At 40.2% G+C, this 22,903-nt stretch overlaps 1 protein-coding gene across 3 annotated transcripts in view; it reads right to left on the bottom strand.

Annotated features, from left to right (window-relative positions):
* Nucleotides 1-15,149: 15,149 nt before the first annotated feature.
* CDC42SE2 (CDC42 small effector 2) overlaps nucleotides 15,150-22,903 on the bottom strand; it is an 80,698-nt gene continuing 72,944 nt past the window's right edge. For all 3 annotated transcript variants that reach the window (XM_054283511.1, XM_054283527.1, XM_054283519.1), the window contains exons 5-7: nucleotides 20,762-20,863; nucleotides 16,200-16,317; nucleotides 15,150-15,774 (exon numbers count right to left, since the gene is read on the bottom strand). In XM_054283511.1, the coding sequence (XP_054139486.1) occupies nucleotides 16,219-16,317; nucleotides 20,762-20,863 (201 nt within the window). In that variant the 3' untranslated portion in view covers nucleotides 15,150-15,774; nucleotides 16,200-16,218. The remainder of the gene's footprint in view (nucleotides 15,775-16,199; nucleotides 16,318-20,761; nucleotides 20,864-22,903) is intronic.

The raw sequence follows: 22,903 nt of genomic DNA, 5'->3' as shown, positions 1-22,903 counted from the left end.
TAGATGTAAAAAGCAAAGTACTTAATCCTGCCTGACCAAAAACGAACCTAAAATCAGCTACCGATTTCGAAAAGAAACCACAGATAGAAAGCGATAACGAACAGACAAAAGCTTCACAATGCAGCTGTATGTACTGCTTTTAAAATTCCCGGGCAGCAACAGCAGGGCACGCCCTGCCGAGCCGAGGTGGAAACAAAGCCTCCCCCGCCGTGGCAAGCCGAAACCGGGGCCCCCCCCCCCGCGCCGCGTGTACCGAGAACACCCCTCCCCCGCACCGAGAGAGAAAGAGAGAGAGAGCTCCCCCCTCCCCCGCACCGAGAAAGGGATCCCCCGGCCACGTGGAAAGAGCCGAGCACGCTGCGCTGCCGAGCGGGGGGGAAGGGCAGAGCACTCCCGCCGCTCCGGCGCGAATTCCAAAAGACAGTGAAACACACGGCAGAAAGCAACAGCTAGAACGCAAAGAATTCTTCTGTGGGGCTGCGCAGCCAAAAATGCAAAGGCAAAAAAAGGAACAGAACTCACGGCAGAGTCTGTTTTTGAGCTTCTGCTCCACTGAAAGCAGAAATACTCACCTGAAATGGAAGCTGAAGCTGGCTGGGTACAGGAAGGTCTCCTCACCGGACAGGACTTCTCTCTGGGCACGAGAGAGGCTCCCCTATCCTCCCTCTGGAAAATCTGCTCACCACAAAAGAGCTGGGCTTTCCAGAGGCACCGAACAGTCCACGAAACTTCTTCTGGGAATATTCCCAAAGTCTCTAGCTGAGGGCTATGCAACCAAAGCCCTTCCAGCTGGATGCACGGCTGCCGAAGCTTCTCCGAGGTGTTGGGAGTCCGTTCTCGGGCTGCAGAGTCGCTTGCCCACCCAGGGACGCCAAAATATTGGAATATGAATCCAATATTATCAGTTAGATGGTGCCTGGGCCAGTCTGACCCTCGCTGCTGGGCCAAAGGCAGCAACTGTGGTGTAAATCACCCCAGAGATACCTTGGCTGCTGGAGATTGCAGCTGGGCACTGAGCAAGTCCAGGCTTGTCAGGAACTCCGTTTACCTCAGGAGAGAGAGCTTCTGGCGATGGTGAAGAGAAAAAGGAGAGGATTCCGCTGGAAGGTTTAATGTCCAGAAGTTTATTCCATGGTTACAGAGGTCTGGACGGCAGCAGCTGCTCCAGCAGAATGATCGAGCACATGGCCTGATCACCTTTTAAGCTCCCGGGGCAGGGGGAGGGGGGGACAGGTGAGCACCAACCAGGTGAAAGGGGCGGGGTCTCAAGGGACGAGGGACACCTAGACATAGGCCAATGACCCCTGAGCATAGGGGCATCTTTTGAACTTGACCAATCACAGGATGCCTTGCTGGAATGTTAAGCCTGACTGACACGACTCACTCAGCATGGGGGCAAGGGGGAAGGGAGAGAGGTATAGGCACACCTGGGAAAGGGACCGGGAAGCTCAAGACACACCGCAACACTTACATATAGGTTTTCATTGTGAAGGTTGGAAATTTTTGTTGTTAGTAGCTACAGGCTGCATTTAGTCCCTATTTTCTCGTATGTCCACACAACCCTCAGCCTCACAGCTGAGTTCACACCTGTCCCATGATCTTGCTACATTGTGCCTCATTTATTCCTTCTTATAAGATGTGCTGCTGGGGCACTGTTTCCTCATCCCTAGTAAAACTCTTGCCTAAGGAATCAAACCACAAAAAGAAAATACAAGAAAGAATTTACTGTATACTTAGGAGGCTGTTTTCTAACAGGCTCATTCCCTTCACTACTGCCTGCAGAAGAGGTCAGCAGCAGTTGAGGAAATCACCGTACTTTGCAGAGCATACTTGACGTACAAGTGCAAATGCACTATCTACAGTGCTATTGCTTTGTCAGGCCCTCTGCTCTGCCATAGACTTGGGAACTCTCAACATTAAAACTTCCTTGCATCTTTCCTCAAGTGTATAACCACTTCTTAACTACTCAGGAAAAGCTCATAGGTTGAGTACGGGTAATCAAGGCACCCTTAATTAAGTTTCCACCCCAATATACACCACTTCCTGAGACCTGCCAGCCTGAGGATGCTCCCTTACAGTAGATGGGACCCAAGAGAAGCTTAATCACAGGAGATAATGATTTGTGGAAATAACAAAAGCATCAGAGGTGAAGACACATTTCACCAAAGATCGAAGTGTTCTAGTAGTTGAAATATTTCTCTGCAGAGCAGCTTTTGCCAAATGCTTCATTGCTATAATGAAGAACCTTAATTATATGAGCTCAAGAGTTGCTAGAGTATGTAGTTGCTGGTAGCTTATCACACTTATGGGACAGTGTACTATTATTGTAGTTCCAGATGTGTTGTTCATATACTCATTTAGTAATCTTCTCTCCCCTGATAATTTTTTCCTCTTTTTTTCTATGTCAAAGGTTGAGAAAATAGCGTTGTGCTTTGCACTGTCCTTTTGTGGTCATGCATAGAGGAACTAGAAAAAGGGACGCACACCACAAGGTTCTGCAAGAACACCAGAATAAAATAGGGCAAAAAGAGAACAAACAGAGAATCACCATGAAAAGCATGAGGGTGAAAAAAGTACAGTGTATGAGGAGTCTGGGAACAAGTAGAAGGCTGGGGGAGAAAGCAATTGCTGCACAAATATCTTGAAGATTTTCATGCTACAGATGGGCACAAGACAATGGGTTCTATAGGCAAATGAAATGCATGTGTGACAATTTTCCTGCCCTATACTTGCAGCGTACCTTGCTCTGGTTATTATATTACAGAATGCTAACTTTACTTTTTCTTTACTGTGGGGAGGATAGGTCCTATCTGTGTGATACATGTATCTGACACCTTCTAACAATCCAAGATGTGCAGACAAATGGAGCGAAGCGAGGGGAAAACTGGGCTATGTGTAAATTGTTGGAGCAATGTACCCAGCAGTCATGCTGCCACCATTTTCAGTGTGCAGGAAACAGCCAAGATAGCAGAGCTGCATGAAGCACAGAGCAACTATTCCCTTTGTAGCTGAACAGAATAATACCTTCAATGTAAATGGCTTCATCAAGAGTTGCAACAATGCTCTGTAGATCACCTAGGCAGCTTTAATATCTGCTCTCAAAATACTTCATGTGTCTGCAGAGCTGGTTTCTTATCCTAAGTGAAAATTTGGAGAAGCATGCATATGAGCTTTGCTGTTGCGCAAAGCGTATATTCCCAGGGCTGAAGGATGGGGAACTTTCTTTTCCTAGTGTGGGTAGGGAACTTCTACATCTGGTGCTAGAAACCAGCTTGTCCTCATGGAGCAGCATCTCAAGGCACAGCAAATCTAGAGGCCCAGAGTGGGGAACACTCAGTCACTCTGCCATTCCCTAGTGGAGAGAGACTGGAGCCTTCCCAAGGGAAATGGCAGTATCAGAGCAGCATGAGGCCCCTTGGGATTACTGCAGATATGATGTGCTATCTGTGTGGCTCATTCCTTATGCTTTATGCTGTTCATGCATGTTAGTCCTGCATATCCTACATTGCTAGATCAGCTTTAGAACAAGAAAGATGGAGTGGGATGTGAGAGCAAAGCACTGTAGGAAGACCTGAGTTGAGGCACGAAGGCTAGTTGTGCTCTTTTACACATGCAGAAGCAGGGTCTTGTGCAACTTATGCAACCGCTCTCACAAGCAGTTTAGAGCCAATGAAGCTTTGAAAGCCAATACCAGGCTGTAGCATGACCTGAGAACCAGGCATGCTTATGCCTGCACTGCTTTGTCCTGTGTACACTCTTGTACAGCATGTTTCAAAAACAGTATATTTCCTATCTAGTTCAGAATTGCCTTTATTCCACCTAGACAGAATAAAGGTGGTTGCACAAACAGCTCTTTGCATTTATCTATAGGGAAGTAATGGAGATGAAAGATGTCAAAAACCAACAATGGTTTCAATAGTGCTTGCCAGGTCAGCTGCTTGCCAGGTTTAAGATGGGACAAGAGATCAAGAATTCAGCCAGTCTTGTTGGAAAATCATAGTATCATAGTTTGAATAATGCATTTTCTTCTGCCTCATCCATATTTTTGTACTAACTAGGGCTTATTTCTGAGAGCCAAATGCAGCAGAAAATGTGTAACACTTTTCTTGGTCATGCACATATTTATTAGAACTTATTCGTCTCTTGCTGTGGGGGAAGGAGGAAAAAGCATTGTCACTAGTTATTTCTTTGGTTTGATCCTCAGAGGTTTGGGACAGTCTTAAGGGACATGCAGAGAAGCTTTTGTATTTCTGAGGTGGGAAATAAATTAGGGCCGTAAAATATTTCTTTTCAGTGTGTCTGGTGTGAAATGGGTAGTCTCTGGGTGGAACTGGTACTAAAATGCCTGGGAGCAAGGCTCATAGCTACAGTAAGGAGACACAGTGCAACAGGAGGTAGGACTGCCAGTAGAAAGCCACTGGCAGTGCCAGGTAGGATTTTCAGCTTTAGCTGAAGCAAAAGATTAGAGCCGATAGTAATATGGTGCATATGGCACTGTGTCAAACAAGAAACTCTGTTCTACCTTTTAGAAGGGAACTTTGTTGCTTTTTTTGCCTCTCTGTTGAGCTGAGGGTTCCCTGAATGTCATCGCAAAGCTAATCATAGCAGGTGCTAAACTCCGCCTGCGCTGCTGAAAGGCACAGCCCAGAGGAAGAAGGACTCACATTGCAGATGGGCACATGGCAGGAGTCCCAGTCTCACACAGCTCAGCTGAACCCACTGTAAGCTGATTTGATAAGCAAAAGCTTATCAAGTGTTTGGAATCTACTGGATAATGTCACACTGGGTTTTTTCTTAATTTACATGATTTTTCAGGGATTTAGACCATTTTAAGACAGACAACCAAATGCTCAGTGATAAATGGGGTTGCCCTGTGTGAGACAAGTCTCTGTGAATCTGCAGAATGTTCTGCAATGGCAAGAAAGTGAAGTCAAGGGGCAGAAAAAAAGCATTTAGGGTTTTATTATCCTGGTCTTGATCCATGTGTTTCTATTATTTTCTTGGAATGAGAAACCTATATACCAACAAAGTCAGTGTGCTTCTCACCTGTTCACGGTGCCTTCTTCCAGAGGGACATGCAGAGGACCAAGGGCAGCAGCACACCACAGAGACTTACATGGTGCCTCCCACCACCACTTCAGTATGCCAAAGGACGTTGAGGTTGTGCACCAGTTAAAATCACCTTTATACGTACTCTCAGAGGTAGGTCACCTGTTAATATGAATTTTGGTAGCAGACATCTTACACCACCTGTTCCATGCAATGTTGTGAAGAAAATGAAGCTTAGCACTCACCAGTTCACCTTGTCCAAAAGAGGATAATGTCAGCCCATCATATTTTTCAAAGAAACTCTCAGGTATAAAGGAGACCTTAATAACAGGGGTGTATTGGGGTTGTTTCGTTTATGCAGCAAGGTTTTGATAGAAGGGAGGACTGCAGGGATGGCTTCTGTGAGGTGATGCCAGAAGCTGCTCCCAACAGACAGTGCCAGTTCCAGCTGGCTCTCAGATGCACCCACTGCTGGCCAAAGCTGAGTCCATCAGGAACACTGGTAGCAACTACGTGACATAATTAGGTGCATAATTTGGAAAGAGTAAAAGAAACCCCACTATGCAACAGCAGCTGGGAGAGAGGAATAAAAATATGTGAGTGAAAGAACTCTGCAGACAGCAGGGTCAGTGAAGAAGGGAAGGAAATGAGATACTGCTGCCCTACTGCCGCTGGCGAAGAATAAGGCAGGCTGTCCCCTAAAGGATGTCCATAGTGGAGCAGGTATTGACTGCAGCTTGTGAAAGATCCCATGCTAGAGCAGCCCGAAGGATGCTGTAACTCTGTGGAAAGCCCATGCAGAAGCAGGGTCTTGTCAGGACATTTGGCCCCATGGGGGACTACACTGAAGCAATCTGCTCCTGAAGCACTGCACCCTCTGGAAGGGATACAACAGGAGCAGCTCTCACAGAGCTGCAGCCAGTGAGAAGGATCTGTTTTGGACAAGTTAATGGAGGACTGTCTCTCATGGGTGGGACCACTAACTGGAGCAGGAGAAGACTGTGAGAATTCATCTTGCTGGGGTGGAGGGAGCAGCAGAGACATATGATTCAATAACCCCATTCCCTGTCCCCCTGTGCCACTGCAGGGGAGGAGATGGAGAATTTGGAGTGAAGCTAAGCTTGGGAAAAGTACTTAACTAAATTAAACTGATTTCCCCAAACTGAGTCTCTTTTGCCTGTGATGGTAATTGCTGATGATCCTTTCTTGGCCCTCTCTTGATCCATGAGCTTTTTGTTATGTTTTCTTTCCACTGCCCAGCTGAGGAGGGGAGAGATAGAGCACCTTTAGTGGGCACCTGGTGTCCAGCCAGAACCAACCCACCACAGCTGGCAAACTGACACAAGGGTCAAAAGTAGAGGGAACGGAGCTGGACAATATAACTGTTCTGCAGAGTTACAATTCCTCAGACTACATGGCACGGTGAAAAAACCTGATGGGGAAATCAGGGTTGAAGAGTCCTGCAACAGTCAAAGTATTTCAGTTCATCAGCAGCTATCACCATGTCTTATCACTATCACCTTAGTCGCTTCTGCATCAAACCCATCACTGCTCCTCCTGAAGGCAGCTGCTGCTGTTCAAGGTCAGTTTCCAGTTTTCTGTGAGATTAAAGAAGTTAATGTCACTTAGCCTGCCATCTTCCTTGAGTCCCGATGCTGACAGTTGTGTCATCTGAGACTTTCCAGATTGCCATTTGTCAGTCCAGAGGACAAGGTGTCTGTCCCAAAAGGCTTCTTTCCTTCAGGGACCAGGCGTGGCACCACTCCAAAGACTTTTCCCATTTTCCTCTATCTAGGCAGTTTTACCTGACCAAAGAAAGTGAAACCTGGAAGTGCAGTAGCTGCTGTATTTTCCTTTTTTCACTCTCAAAAACTGCTGCCAAGGTCGGCTTGTATTTGTGGGCTTTTATTTTGAGACCTGTGCTCAGCCTCAAGGCAGCTGGACAGCTTCACTGTGGGTCTGGCTTTTTGGAGAACTGCTGATTCTGCAACATCTTCTAGTGTACTTTCACCTCCAGGCAGGCTGGGATTTTTCTGTTGTTTCCCATAACACATGAATGCAAACATCAAACCCACTTGCTGATTAAGGAATCTCAAACAATCAAAATCAATATTGAAGCATTTAGCTCTGATGAGTACATGGTGCCAGGTTCACAAAAGCATTTCTCAATTAATCACTCTGCAAGGAGAACAGGTGGTATGTTTTTCACACCTCTGTTCTCAGAGATAAGAGGTGAAGATGGTATTACATCAGTAACAATGTTGTGTCATTGGGGCTGACTAAGAGGATTACTGTTGTAAACAACTTCTCTGATGATCATATGCAGGCATAGAGCAAGAAATATTTGTCAAAACCATGCAAAGTTGCACAGCCAAAGAGCTCTGAGTCTTGCAAAGAGTTGCTGACATACTGTGACACTATGATCAAAATGCCAGATGAGCAGCCTTTGTGGACAGAGCTCTCAGTTGCAGTAGTCATGACTGTGACAGCCACCCTCCTGCTCTTCTTCCCTCTCTCCCTGGATGTATTGCTTACAGGAACCAGAAGTTTCCAGTATGGAAAAAAAGAAGTATCCCATATACCTGCTTAAGTTCCTGAGACTTACTGCCTATGTTTTGGTGTTTCTTTCATTGTGTCAAGATGTCAGTAGCAGGACTGTCTCTGCAGAAGCTTGGCAGAGGACAGATCTTTTTCCTGTGTCACAACAAATGAATAACTGATATATGTCACTAAAAGCTGTATCTGAAGCTGTATTAGAAGTGGAAGTTTCTTTCTTTTTTCACCAGATGATTCTAAGTGTTCTTACTGACATAAATGAACAAAGTAAAAGTAAGTTGCAAGAAGAAAAGTTGTCCTATCCTGGCTTAGTTCCTGCAGTCCTTGTTCAAATAAATCTTTTTATTAAAACAAATGAGACTTTTTGACAAGAATACTGTGACCCTTTATACTTTTCTCAGAGGATCTATTTTTTCTTATGTCATGGTAATTGCTTGAAGCAGCAGAGAACTCTCTTGTTACCCTGCTGCTTCTGCAGTAGTCTTATCTTTCTGACTGCAGAACATAGGCAAGGGACAAGGCAATTAGTTTATGGAAAAAATGGCTGGTTTTATATAATTATTACTAAATAATAGATGAGTTTTTCTTTTTCAAAGTGTCTTTTATGCCCTGTGTGCTTGTGCACCTCACTAGGAAGCTCTGAAGTAATCTTACAATAAGTATTACTGATGCAGTGAGGGTAAGGTATGGGATGCCAGTCATTTGATGTTACGTTACAAAAGCAGTAATGGTAACTTTTAAAAGATTTTAACCCTCAAACAAATTTCAAACCACTGCTGATGCTACTGGTTGAGGAGCATTGTAGGTATTTAGGGGCAGTTCTCCTATGTTTGCTGTTTCAAGCCTCTCTTAAATTCATTAGCTCTGGCTGCATATTCCTGACAATCCATTGAGATACCAATGGCTACGATACCATTTGTGGTGGGAGAATTAAGACATCTCTCAGGTGCAAAAGAAGAAGCAGCAACAGACATAGAGTCTTTGGAAATAGTTCTCAGGAGCCCTAAAACCTCAAGCAGTACACAGTGAAGGAATAAAAACGCAGATGATGTGGTGTACCTGAAATTTGGGCAAAAGGTGCTAAGAGGAAAAGGCAAATCATTGAAATCCTGAACCATGGAAAAGTATTCTTGGTTCTGTAAAAATCCTCTAAACTCTTTGCAGCCCTCTAATTCTGGATTCTCTTGGTCTGATTAGAAAAGGCCATTCTCATTTGCAGGTTCATTCACGGTCAGAGGACTGGACTGTAGATTTCTCAACTGGGAAATAGTTCAGTGTGCTGGGAAACTGGCTTTACCCTGAGACAATGGGGAATCTAAAGCAGTTGCCCATCCAGAAAGGCCAGTGCCCACTTTCTAATTACTGAAATATTTATTAAAACTTTTAAACACATTTTAATGTGAACATCAATATTGCAAATAAAGGGGCAGGGCAGGGAAAGGTTATGGGCCCTGTGGCATGGTTTGTTGGACAGGGCTGTGGAAATTTCTTGCTTAAAGAACTTAAATTTAGAAGGCATGTCTGTTCCCTGGAGAACTTTTCCTCATGGGTGTGGATAGCTTCCCTCAGTGAGAAAGCTATTCAAATAGCTTGTGAGCAGCTGCACATACTTGATCAGAGTTTTCTAAGCAGTGACAGCTCTGATTATTGTATTGATAATAGACAGCTCCAGTGGCCCTTCCATGAGCTGACTCTGCTGGCATAACCCTGCTATATGGGGCAGTGAGCAGGAGGATCTGACTTTCTTCACAGCATTAAACAAATGCCCTTTCTTAGAAAATGTGGTTTGAAAAGGATTTTCTTAGTGCAGTATTGTGCAAATTTGCACATGGAAAGACCGCAGTGCAGCCCAGGAATGTGATGTAAATGCCTCACTTAGTGTGTGTGGAGGCTGGGGGATGCCTCAGCTGCCCTTGAGCAGGGCTTTACCTGTTGCAAGCACTCAGAAAAATAGCTGCAAGTGCCTTGCACGAAACGGCTTTGGCACTTCAGCTTGGGATACCATGTCTGTCCTATCAGTGCTGAGCTGGCCTCCACATTGCTGTGGATGCTTGAAGTGCTGCTCCAAAAATGAGGACTCTCAGATAGCAACTGCCTTGTGCTCTCAGAAATTGCTAGGCACTCTTAGAGACAGAATTATTATGTCCCATTACGGCACATACATTGCAGACAGTATGGGCCATTGCACCAACAGAGATCAGCAAATTTTAATTTCGCTCTTTGAGGATATGCAAGTGTGTTGTAAGAGGCTGAAAATCCTACTTAAAATTGTTTTAGAAAGCCGTCATCTTCATATAACTTCACAGTTCAAGGTTTTATAAAGCTGTTGTTTTAGCCACAGTATTTCTTTATGTCATGTGTTTTCAGTGCTCTGGTTGTGTTTCAGAGAATAAGCAAAGAAGCTCTTAAATCAAATAATGGCATGGCAATTTAGTTCCTTTCCATGGACTGGGCTGGGTGCATTTTGGCAGTCTCTGAGGAAAACAGCATCTGTGCAATTGCAGTTAAATGTAAGCAGATATAAAAATGGGTAGTTCTAGTGGGACTAGAATCTATAGCAGTAAGTCCAAGTATCATTTTGATTTTGTCCAGCTCCAGTAAATGAAACAGACTTCTGAGAAAGTTTTTAAAGAGCTGTGAAGCTACTTGGCCATCTATTCACCATCATTTGCATGTTCACAGTAAGAAAAATAGTTTACATTTAATACAGACTTTGAAAATTGTCAAAAAGAGTCTCATTTCCCAGCTCTGTTCACCATGCAGCCCTGTTGCCCTTGGCTGTTCTACTGCCCATTCTGACAGATCCTGACTATGCCAGCTGGAAACCAAACAAGCACTGCAACTTAGAGTAATTGTCTTGGAACCTACTACCTAAAACTGTGAAAAATGAATAAACCTTGCTGCACTGAGCTCTGGTTTTTGCAGCTGTTGCCAATAGCTCCTTCTCAAAAAGGATGCCATGGAGAATACATACAGTGCTTGGTCATCTATCAAAAGTTTAGCCTTCCCCCCCACTTAATCTTCTTTCTTTTCACTCACTCATCATTTATATCTGCCCTCCCTGCTGTCCTCCATCCCTCCAAACCCAATACAGCTTACTGAAATGTGATTTTTTTATTCCTTATTTCCATCCTGGGAAATGTTTCTCTTCATTACAAATGTGAAATGAAATGCTGTGCAATACCCCCATACCAATGCATTGCTCTACTGCTTAATGCATATACCACACATAAGATTATTTTTAATGTTGCAGAAGGTGGAATTTTGACAAGTAAAAAAATCTGTGGAGTGCCAGAATTTCCATTAGCATCAACCACTTTAAAATAGTACTCTTTTCCAAAATGTATGGCTCTTTGAAAGTTTTATTGAGAGTGTAAAGACGATTTCCTAAGGAAAACTGTTTCAGATTAGCCATTTCCCTAGAGATACCACATTTCAAGAAAGCTGAGGACTTCAAAATCAATTTCAAACAGTACTCATTTTCCTCCTTGAGCCAATGTTTTAAGAACTGGCCTTGCACAACAACAGCCAACCAACCACACACATTGGATGAGGGACCATGGTGAGTGACAACAGGTGCAAAAGATAAACCTAGGCTCCTCTGTGGTGCATTAGAGTTCCTCACACCACTGCCCCATCAACTGGAGTCATTCACCTGGAGCATCCCAGCAGCAAGGGCACAAATTTGATAAACGTTCATTTTGCCTGGCAGATTATTTCAAACCAATTAAGACCTACAAAGACTGATGAGAGATTTAAAAAACCGAAAGCCAACAACCCCTTCCTGGAACTGAAGGCATAGTATACAAAGCATATTCCTGGGAAACAGGGATATGCTGAGGACTCAGACATGCAGGGCACAGGTAGAAGACTAGTATTCCTAGAATGCTGACATCAATGTAAAGCTTTCTTACTGCTTAGTGACATTCAGTCCACTTGAAAGAACTGATAAACCAAACATAACACCCTACTGTTGGTTTCTGGTGATAGGCTCTGTTACTATCTTGTATATAAAAACACACTACCAAATTTCTTGAACAACCCTGACAAACCATGAACTTGTCTATAGACAATGAATGCTAAAAGCTCACACAAACGCTGAAATATCTACAAATGAATGGAGCTTTTGCATGACAACTTAGTTATTTTATAAATGGACCATCTGCATCATATTGAAGGAAGCAAGTTTGGTACTCATCAATTTATTGCCAACTCAACCAGCACTTTGAGTTTTCCAGGCTTAATAGAAAACTTGGTTCAAATCTGAACTTATAATTTCTCTTGTCTTGTGTGAAAGTAGAAAGTGATTTCTTGCAGAGTGCTGATAGATGGAATTACCACTGATAGCAGAAATGAATCATACTGCATGAGGATGGCTGACTCTTGATGATGATGTGGTTGTTCTTTTAGCAACATGTTCAACGTGCTCTGTGTCCCCAAACCAAGAAGAATACTCTGGACAAAGCTGGTGAGCACAGTGCATGGAAAAAGAACTTTGAAAATGTGGAATTAGTCTTTCCAATACATGTATTCATTCGGGCTGCAAAGCCTGAATGTTCTGTTTTGGGTGGGTTTTCCTTTTGGTTTTGTTTGGTTTTCTTTGTTTGTGGTTTTGTTTGGATTGTTTGTGTTGGTTTTATCTCCTGTTATGTTTCTTGTTGGATTGCTGTTGTTTTTTGTGTTTGTTGTTTTGGGTGGTTTAATACAGAAAAAGCTTGATGTTTTTCCATGGCCAAATTATCAATGTTCCCTGTAACAGATTAGCTCTGATCCCATGACACTCACTCCCATGCTCCCATGCTTACTCTGAAGAAGCATCAGGAAACTGATCCAGGTTGAAACTAACCAATGTGGTCATACAACCTTTCCTAGAGGTCAGCATCCATGAGTTAGCTGCCAAATCAGTGTCAGCGCTAGTATGGACTGTAAGGGTAAGCAGATGGGACCAGTCCAAATCAGTTTCATGGGTGTGCCTTTGAAGTAATCCTACTAATTACTGGCAGAACTTTTAATGTCAGACACTGAAAATGCATATACAGTGGAACACTTGGTCTTCAAAATACATCTTTGTAGATATTTTTAAGTGTCTACAACCTCAGCATTAAAAAAATAAGAACTCTTTAGCTGAATGGTATAGCATGGATTTATCTCCATCTTTATTTTACTTTAAAACCTTATTTCCTTCTAGCTGTCTTTTTTCCCCCTCAACTGGCAATTTAATGGACTTGACATGAGCTAAAGAATTCATTATCAATCTTCATAAGAATTTAGCATGAAATTTAAAGTAGAAGTTAGTACTTAAGGAATAAACTTTGAGAGTGTCAAATATAAAAATTAATTGACCCAAACAGTAGGCAATACTGTGCCTTGTGGGTACTTTTAATGCAGGTGAGCATATTATGGTGACAAGTCTTTTACTGACCACCACAGTAACCTGCAGCACAATCAGGAAAGTAACACACATATGAGCTGCAGTCAAAAAGAAAGATTTCCAAAGTATTTTCAGGACAATCTGCCTTCCTGGCAGAAGCCCCTGGCATACATGTTAAATCAATGTGACAATAATACTGATAAAATTACGGGTTAATCCATATGGCAACAGAAGGGTCAAGTGCGGCGAAAAAAACTCAAGCCTGCAATTTATTTATTGACACTAATAGGTTACTCTTTTCACCACAAATCTGTCTGTAAGATGCAAGTGCTTTTCTAATGCAAATATAATTTATGGAAAGGAAAAAGGGTAGGCCACCAACTGAAAGAAAACATTTATTGAATCAAAGTCAATACTTTCCTTTTAATATCTACAAGCCAACACTGAACTGACTTTATTCAAGAATGAACACAATGTACAAAAAAAGTATGTCTGTTATAAAAATATGTCAATTTTTTTCCTGGCTATTGAGCTGAAAACATTTTGGCAAGTGCAAGATAGTTTTGGCAAGCAAATTTAAGCTGCTATTACCAATAACAAAGATCAAATAATTTTGTAATAATTTTGTAGTATATTTAAGAGTCATTGTTAAAGTGGCATTGGAAATGCTAACCCCCTAAAAAAAATATATGTATCACTGCACTGCCATGTACTTATGCATCCAGACAATTGAACATCTCATCAGGAATCAGAATCTTTATCAGCGAACACTATCCAACCTACTTTGAACTATTCAACCAGATAAGTGACATCTACCACTGAAATACAACCTAGGGAAGGCAAACTACCTCCATAGCTGTGTATTTTATGTGTTGTTTACAAACAGAGAGAGAAGCGTAGGTAGATTCATAGATATTTAAATCACCAGCTGTTGCAATGTGAAATCAGGGAAAGAATAGAGAATAAAGATTCATTTAGGACAGCAGTCTACATGCATATTTGCACATAGAAATGGATTTGATTAGGATCAGTTATGCCTTATTTGTTTAGATGGTTTGGGTCTTTTTCCCTCATAAAAATCTAATGTAACCAGGTCTCAAATAATTGACTTCTCTAAAACCACCAGCAAGAAGCAAAAAAGGGACCACTTATAGAGATAATCTGAAAACAGTGCAATATTAAAATGCAGTTTCACAACATGTGAAAGAAACATGCTTTGGAACCTGAGCAAAAGGCATTTTACTGACTTAGTAAAAAGTCACCCTGTATGTTGTTTTCATTGGCACCTGTTCTGCCAGATTAGTATGTTGCTCTTAGCAACTTCCATGGCCCTAAATATTTAGTACATAGATACTGCCAACTACTTAGAAAGGTCTACTAAACTTTTCAGCCAATATTGCAGGCAGTCTGACATGCTGCTACTGGAAATGACTGTACAGGTTGAAATTAATTGTAGAAAGAAAAAGAAGCAGTCAAACATGTTGCTCTTCTGTGTAAATAGACTAAAGCGATTCCACAACACTTAGATACGGTACTACACTGGTTTACAGTCTCAAGGTCAGCTCTTTCAAAATAAATATACTGAACATTTACAACAAATGCCTCATGAATGCAAGCTGTCTCTTTATTATTTCAAGACCAATTGGATAAAAACTAAAATAAAGACATGACTGAAGCAGCTAAGTTACAAGTCCTTTTTCAGAAACAGGCATGACTTGGTGCCACAGCAAAATTTTTCACATCTGCAGTAAGCAATTTTTTTTTTCTTTTAGCACCAAGCAGGCCACCATAAAAAGCAACCTCACAAAGCATGCGGTCATCTACTCTGTTGATTTTGTATGAAATAATTATTTGTGCTTGCAGGTCTCAGACCTTTAAAAAATTCAGTGAACATTAGGTAATTGAAACTAGTGGAAACTCATTCATTTCTAAACTATTTGAGTCGAGAAAATATTAAAAGACTAAAAAGCAACAGAATGTTGTGCATTAATGCAAGGGTTAGGAACTTACGTTTTACAAAGGAATTTACTTGCTGCGGCAGTTACGTCTAGACATACACAAGCTGTCTTTTGAGAGAGTTAAAAAGATGGCATTTAATGTTTGGCTTATAAAGAAGAAATACTTTTCTGAAAACCCTCTAAAAACCCTCTAACTTTATAGATTCCCACACATTAGTATTTCTAATGGAAATGGAATGAGGAAAGTTAAGATTGGTACTTTAATGTGCCTTAGAACAACTAAAAAGCGACAACCAATCCTAAACAGCTCTGTTGGCATCCATAAAGTTAGAGGGTTTTTAGGAAATGGTTAAAAAAGTATAGGCCTCAGACTGAAGTTTTGTTAGCATTGCAAATACAGCAGAAAAGTTTCCCAAGCAGTAGAGCATACGTGACAAATAACAATAGGCCTCTGTAGAATTGGCTTTTGGATGGCAACAAAGTTATTTAATGTATATCTTTAGAAGGTTAGCATGAATAGAGCTAGTCTGGTTTGTCCAGTGTTGTCCATATCTGGACGTAACTTCCGCGGCAAGTGAGTTCCTTTTTAAAACTTGAGTTCCTAACCCTTGCACAGCTCTACGTCCATGATACTGCTAGAGGCCAATGCGTGCATGCCACTGAAAGGCACAGTCGGACCAATCTCATAAGTGGCATCATCAGAGCAGAACAGCAACTTTTCACTGGACTAATCACGAAGGGTGAACAATGAGCCATCACTTCTCTTGTCATGAGCACAGAAAGCAGTCACCAAGGCAAAAGAGAGGACACAGGAAAGAAGATACAGGAACTCACATAAACCTAAAAGACAGAAAACATGCATTAAACCAAGTTTAGAGCATTCTGACCATCTTCCAACTGCAATACTGCTATACATTGACTTAACACCATACATCTTATGGAAGCACTGCAGGAGTGGTACCATAATCACATCACAAACTTCTTATGAGATTTGTTTTACAACTAACTTCATCTGCAAAGATCAGCCTACAAGATCACCTTTAGTTAAAACATACTTAAGGTCAGACTGACACAGTCAGAACAATCTGCACTCCATTCTGTGAAAAAGTAACATTCTTACAAGATAGCTAATTTTTTACTCAGAAATGGATTTAAAAATTGGACATCCCAAGGACACAGATTTTTATAAGGAGATAATTATAAGGCAGTATGACTGTTTTTCATACTGCTCTAACAGCGCCTAAGAAGTAGAATGAAATACTTACAGGAAAGTTATCCCCAAGGTTATCCTGCCTTTGTATCTACGAGTTGCATTTGAACATTTGCAGATATGCCACCACCATAGCCTCCCTTGGATTGCATCTGATTCTGAATTGAGCTGACCTGGAGATAGAAGGGAAAAGAGGAGTAGAGGAAAGATGAAGAACAATGAGTTGTAGCATCTTCTTGCTTTTGATTTTATTTTTTCTCTAGGTTTAGTTTCCAAGTTGTCCTTTGTTACCAGTAAAGCTATATTACTTTTTCACAAGGACACATGCATCCAAGGCTTGCTGAAATTTTAACTTCAGCATGTAGCTCAGCAGAAAAGATCAAAGAAGTGGTGCTGAGGCAAAAGTTTTTCCTCTCTCCTAAAGAAAACTGGCTGATTCATGGTTTCACTGACCCACTTGATTAATAAAAAAAAATAAAAAAATCAAATCTTTTACAGGCCTTGACTCCACCTGACAAACTAAAATTTATCTTGTTATAAGGAAAACGTTCTCAGGCAGGTATAATGAACCATACATTTATCACTAAGTAAACATCATTATATTAAAGGTATAATATCCAACTTACAAATATCTGTGTGGCTAATTCAGATCATTAAAACAGGGCTAAACTAGGATTTCCTAAATCCAAAAATGGACCTTTTGGTTTGTGGAACATTTTTGATTTATCTATTTACGTGACAATATACAATGCTTGCCTTAATTGATACTGATCCTTTAAATGGAGGACATTTACTTTTCAAATCACAGTAAATCTGAACTTTCTTGAACATAGCTTATTTGAAGGTATTTTTAGTCTGATGCATATAAATCTTCGTGTCCCCCTTTTCATGCCTCGTGTTTCAACACATGCACATCCTGCTATGACTTTCACTGCCTCTATCACCAAACAGAAAAGGAAACCCATAGTTCTTTCCTGCTTGTGTTGCATGAGTCAAAACAATCATGGCCAAGCGCCTGCAGGAAGACAACTTGAATCTTAAAGGTTTGGCCCTTTTTTCTCTGCATCCCAGAGCATACATAACAACTACACAAAGAGTGGAAAATAACATTCATTCAAAGCTATGCCTGCAGGCCACCACTTGCAATTATTTCATCTATGCTCCTTCTTCACAGAGACCTAAAAACACCACTGGAATATCACTGTGCTGTATTAAAACAGCACAGGAGCAATATTTCCAAGCAGCTTGCACGATATCCCCTGTCTACGAAGATGAAAGAAATGTATTTTCTTTTCCACAGCAAGCAAAACACATGCACAGAATACATCAGCAAACTCATTCTTCCACGTGGTTTTTCAAACCTGTGTGAAAAAAGAGCCTGTTTTATCCATCTGTATCTTCAGTGGCATATTGCTATGCAAAGGATCGTGGGTTTTTTGATGTATTTAAGCAGCACAATGTAAAACCATTTTATGCTTTGGCCTTTTGCTGAAATAAGTGATACAGTGGCAGCAAAGCAATACTACCATCTTATTTTTCTTCAAGGAAAAGTGTTGAGGGCCAATTTTCTAATGCATCTGACATCAAAGACTACAAACTCAGTAAAAGAGTGTGCTGTAGTGCATGGGGACGTATTTAAGAACTTTCACATTTTACCAAGCTGCTCATCTTCTTCACTAAGCATCTTTTGCTGCCCATGGCAAAAAACAAAGTCTGAATTCAAGTTTTTTCCTCATAAAATCATGAATCTACACATAAATGTATTCAAAAGAGTGAATATAGGATGCTGATAATTTTTTCTGAATGAACTCTCAATCCAGCATAAAAAGACCTATAAAAATCCCCAGGCCACATCACCTTTCCACCTAAAAACTTGCTAACAAGACTTGAAAATTTTGGAAAGCAGCAAATCAACACAAATTGCAAGACTGAAGTATTGGTTTTCAAGAGTATTTCTAAAAGTTAGACTAATTTCATGAGTCACACATGAGCACCTGGATAAGGAAGTATCAGTCTTAAATTCAGAGATTACTGCCCTTAAAACAGAGAATGCAACAGATGGAACTAGTCTGCATTAACATTTCAGTAGGTATTTTGTACTTGAAAACCTTTGTAGGAGACATACAATTTTAAAATTGCTACACAAAAAAGGTCTAACGTTTGTAGGCTTTTAAGGTGCCATTCTTTCTGAAGCACCCTCCTTTTGAGGCTGAGCAACAAGAACAAGCACTGTGAGATGCAATTTTTGGTTTTTTTCTTTTCCAAAGATGCCATTGCCTTTCTCTGATGACATGCAAGAGCAAGGTTCTTCTCTCTTATGTCTAATTTAGATGGGACTTAAGGATTTGAAAGATTTTAGAAAGGAAAGAAGATTGTACCCATTAAGGGTCATGCAAACTGTTGTGTTGCTTATGCATCTCATAAAATTTCCCTATTTCCTTTTTGTTTTGCCCTCCCTTTCTGAGTTAGGAAACAGCACAGACAGATCTTGAGAAAGAAAACAATGGAAAACTACATGAAATACATGAAATCAAAGACTGAACTGAAGAACATGAAGCATCAGAAGAAAGAAATTTCACGATGTACTGTGAAAGCAAAATAGGGAAAAAAGGGATGGAAATAAACAAGAAACAGTGCACAGAGGGCTCCTGCTGTTTAAGTACACCTCTGACAAAGAGGCAAGGCACTCTACAGAGAAGGAAAACAAAAAACCAAAATATTTCAGAAATATTCTGAGTAGCCAAAAAAATTATTCAGTCAGAATTGTTAGGATGTATAACAAAGAATATGCTTTTGAAAAAAGGCACAGGACAGACAGAAAGTGAATAAAGAACCAAATATAAATGGGAAAACAGTAAAAAAATGGCAGGTATTCACCGAAGTTACTCAAAAAAAGAAAGCACAAAGAAGTTCCTGAGGGAATGTAATGTCCATACTATAAAGGAAATTATGCAGCAGAAGAACATGTGAAGGTTAACATAGTAATCTTGGAATTTACACTGTGAAGAATGAATGTGGAGACCACCACAGAAGAGGCAGAAAGTATGCAGTGTGATAAAACAGAGATTTGAGCCTCTGAAGCAGGGGGAGTGGGAATGACTATTTTTCAATACAGATACTTTCCATCTAGGATCAGAAAAATCTTGCTGGTCATTGATGCAGCACATTATCCAAATAAAAAAAAGAAACAAAAAAGAGAAAAAGAGCTACTTAGAAGCATTCAAAACGAAAAAGTTTATGTAGAGAGACAATAATGATTACCTACTATATGGGGATAAATTGGGTATTATGCAAGAAAAGGATGAGAGCAAACAGGCAAAAAGTGAAAAAATAAAGCTTCAGGCCAACTACACAAATCTCAAATGAGGCAGCTCAGCTGTGAGACTGAGGAAGGTTTTCTCAGGAGAAAAAACAATTACTGAAAAAGCATCAAACAAGCTGGTCACATTAGTCTATTATTTCAATTTAAAATGGCTTTAAATATTAATGTAATATATCACATTAAAGAAGGAATCAGCTTTAACTAAATTTTGTCAAGTGGAATTTGTGTTTGGCCATTTAACTTGCTTACAGAGGTTTTATTAAAAATCATTTCCAGCCCACAATGTTGTTTTCGAAAAACATTTTATGATGTTGAATTTTCTAGCTATATCCTTCCTCATTACATGCCAAGTTAAAAAAAAAAATTTGTGTGATCTCAATAACACCAACTTAAACTAGTTGAAGTTACAAATGAACTCCCCCTTGCTTACATTTAAGCTTTTTTAGCTCTGCTTTCCATTCTGGTATTTCTGACAGACACAGAGATTTTTCCTCTTTGTCAACAAGTCTTCGTCATCTCCAAGTATGTTTTCCTTTAAAGACTATTAATAAAGTCAAGAAGTACTTTTCCTCTACATACAACCATTTTCTATATTTTTTATTATTGACCTTAGAAACAGATTGATATTTCACAAAAATTTGAAGCTCTAAAACATACACCTCCTTGCATAAGCTCATTTTCATTATTTATCTTAGCTTCTGTTTTTTCACTTTCAGACAGCTAAAAATATTTATTGCGGCCATCTTTCACAGGAAGCTACAAAATCTTACTGTGACACTGCTTGCACTTGAAATAATTCACACTGCAAACAGGGCTACAGAATATAGAAAAAGCTCAGGAAGAACACCCAAACATAAATTTGTTTGCACCATAAACTGAGGTAAGTTAGGATTCTACAGGAACTATATTTAAAACAACTTGAGGCAATTAAGGTAAGAAATCTAGTTAACTATAAGACACTTGGGTTCTTCTATATAATACCTGAGTATATTTTCAAGTTTACATCTGTTTTGGTTCATACATATAATCAGAGTGGATTTTTAGTTTAAAATGTATTCTATATAATTTATACAGCACCTAAAATGTGTTATCAATAAATATAGGAATTAAAAAATAATCCGTATTCTTGAATGCTAGTGTTTAGGACTTGGAATTAAAATGCTACAAGGTCATTCCTCAGTTTCATACTGATGCTTTCTTATAGCTGAAAAACTCATTGCTTCAGCTACAACATACAAATACAGTGTTCCTGTATTCTGTCTAATATGAAATGATGTTCATCCATGCATGCTTACTGAATTCATTCCACTGAACAGGTCTCCAGATCCTACATGAGCTGTGTGAACAAAGTTTGTCGGCTCCCCAATCATGCTTCGATCAATCCGCCGTCGTCTTTTCTGAAAGGAAGGTAAAGAAAATATCTGAGATTCACTGAAAAGGCAAAAAACTGTACATGTCATAAAGGCAGAAGTTAACCATATATAGGAAGGATACTGCATATACTGTAAGGTATTTTAACAGAGTCAAAAAACAGAGACCAAATTCTGAGGCTAACCAGGACACTAGTATTACGGTCCTTTTTACTCAGAAGATGTGTACTGACAAGCATGGATACCACTCCCAACATTTAGGCCAACAAAACATTTGTTAATAACCTTAATAAATTCCATATTTATTAACCAGTCTATGAAGCCTCTAACTTAGAGAATTTCTTATCTGCATGCCCTGGTATTATTACTGTTTGCAATATACTTCATGGCAATGTCCAGAACAGTGCCTTGAGTTTGATCAGGGTTAGCCACAGATGTATCTTTACTGAACTCTGAACCCACACACTCAAGATCACTTCCAGTCTGCATGATTCTCAACTGTGAGCTGAAGGGGTGCAGTGCAGTACTAAGGCAAAATGCCAGCTCAGGGACTCTTCTGATTCCTATACCATGTGACAGAAGGCAAGAATTGCTTCAACTCTGCTTCCCAATTTCAGAGTCACAACTTCATTTTTTAGTAATCTAATAACATGCAAGTAAAAAAATCAGAGGCAGTAAAGAATTTCTCTAATTAAAGCTGCTTTGGTTGCCTGCCTCCAGCTAAGCATTGCATTTAAATGATAAAAACAAGAAAACCCTATCCTCATTTCTTAGGCCAGAGCCAGGAGCTTACACGGAGCAATTCATGCAGCGTGCAGTCACCATATGCCCATACTCTGAAAAATGTCTGCATTTGGAAAAAAAAAAGCCATGAAACACAGTTCCAATATCTCACTTTAAGGTATGTTGTAAAAGTAGAGTTTAAGAGCTAAAAACCTACTTGAGCTCAAGTGAAACCTTCCTATTACCTTAAAGTTCATTCGGTCTTGTTTTTTATGATCTCTATTTCTAAATGGCTATGAGGTTGTAAGACCACACAGACTCAAGGCATGAAGGTACATGCCTCGAGTGGGCTAACTACTATTTCAATAGCTACAGATGAAATCTTTATGAGTCAGAGCCCATATCTATGAGAATACATCATAAGGTTTAGCCAGCAAGTACAGAACACATTTAGTCCTGTCCTGCCCCTTTTCCCTATTACAAAAGGAGATTTCAGTAGGTTTCAGTACCTTCTTGCATGCTATGAATAGCTGGGATGAGGAGGAACACATAAAATTCTGTGGCAACAGCTAAATACAGTGATCTGATCTAAGCTAAAACTACTAGTTTTCTCTAATTCCAAAGAATTTTGCAAAATCAATCAACTGATCAAATAAAATATTCCAGCTGTAAAAAAGTTGTATTTACACCATCCTCTACTGTAATATGCTGTAATGTTGACACAGAAAGATGATCTAGATAGCTGTATAAAAATACACTGCTTTAATTAAAACACTTAAAATTATTTAATGCCTGCAGCAGTTGCCTCCCTCCCTCTTTTAAAAAAAACAGCAACCAAATGTATCTACACAATACACCCATAATTCATTTTAATAGATTTTTGATGCAGAGAAGATATAGACAAACTCAAAGACTTTAGATTTTTCTTATCTTGTTTATGAGTTTTTAAGACAATTTAATGGGTTTTTTTCTGTTCAAAGTAACTTATTTTACTCTTTAACTTGTTAAGATCACTGGCATGCCATTAACAAGTGCTGGATCTTCTGAATGACTGTAAATGATTCTCCACTAATCATCAGGTAGTCAACCAGTAACCACTACTTAAACTGCACTGCCACCAAACCATGTCTCTTATCTTAACTGAGTTCCTTATCAGAGACCATTAGCCTGCTACATCTGCCTGACATGTGCCCACTGATGTGAGCTCTATGAAACTGTGGAACAGTACTTAAATGCAGTGCCACAAATTAGTTCACTGTGAAAGTGAACAAAAAATTGATTTCCTTTTTTTTTTTTCCTGCAGGAGTACCCAGCTTGCATTTACATTACTGTTTTAGCTTGGAT

Source organism: Melozone crissalis, unplaced genomic scaffold (genome assembly GCF_028551555.1).
Source record: "Melozone crissalis strain CALT ecotype California unplaced genomic scaffold, PUWL_Pcris_2 ptg000005l_1, whole genome shotgun sequence".
Lineage (NCBI taxonomy): Eukaryota > Metazoa > Chordata > Aves > Passeriformes > Passerellidae > Melozone > Melozone crissalis.
The sequence above is the reverse complement of the archived record's forward strand: the minus strand, read 5'-3'. Positions and strand labels throughout refer to the sequence as shown.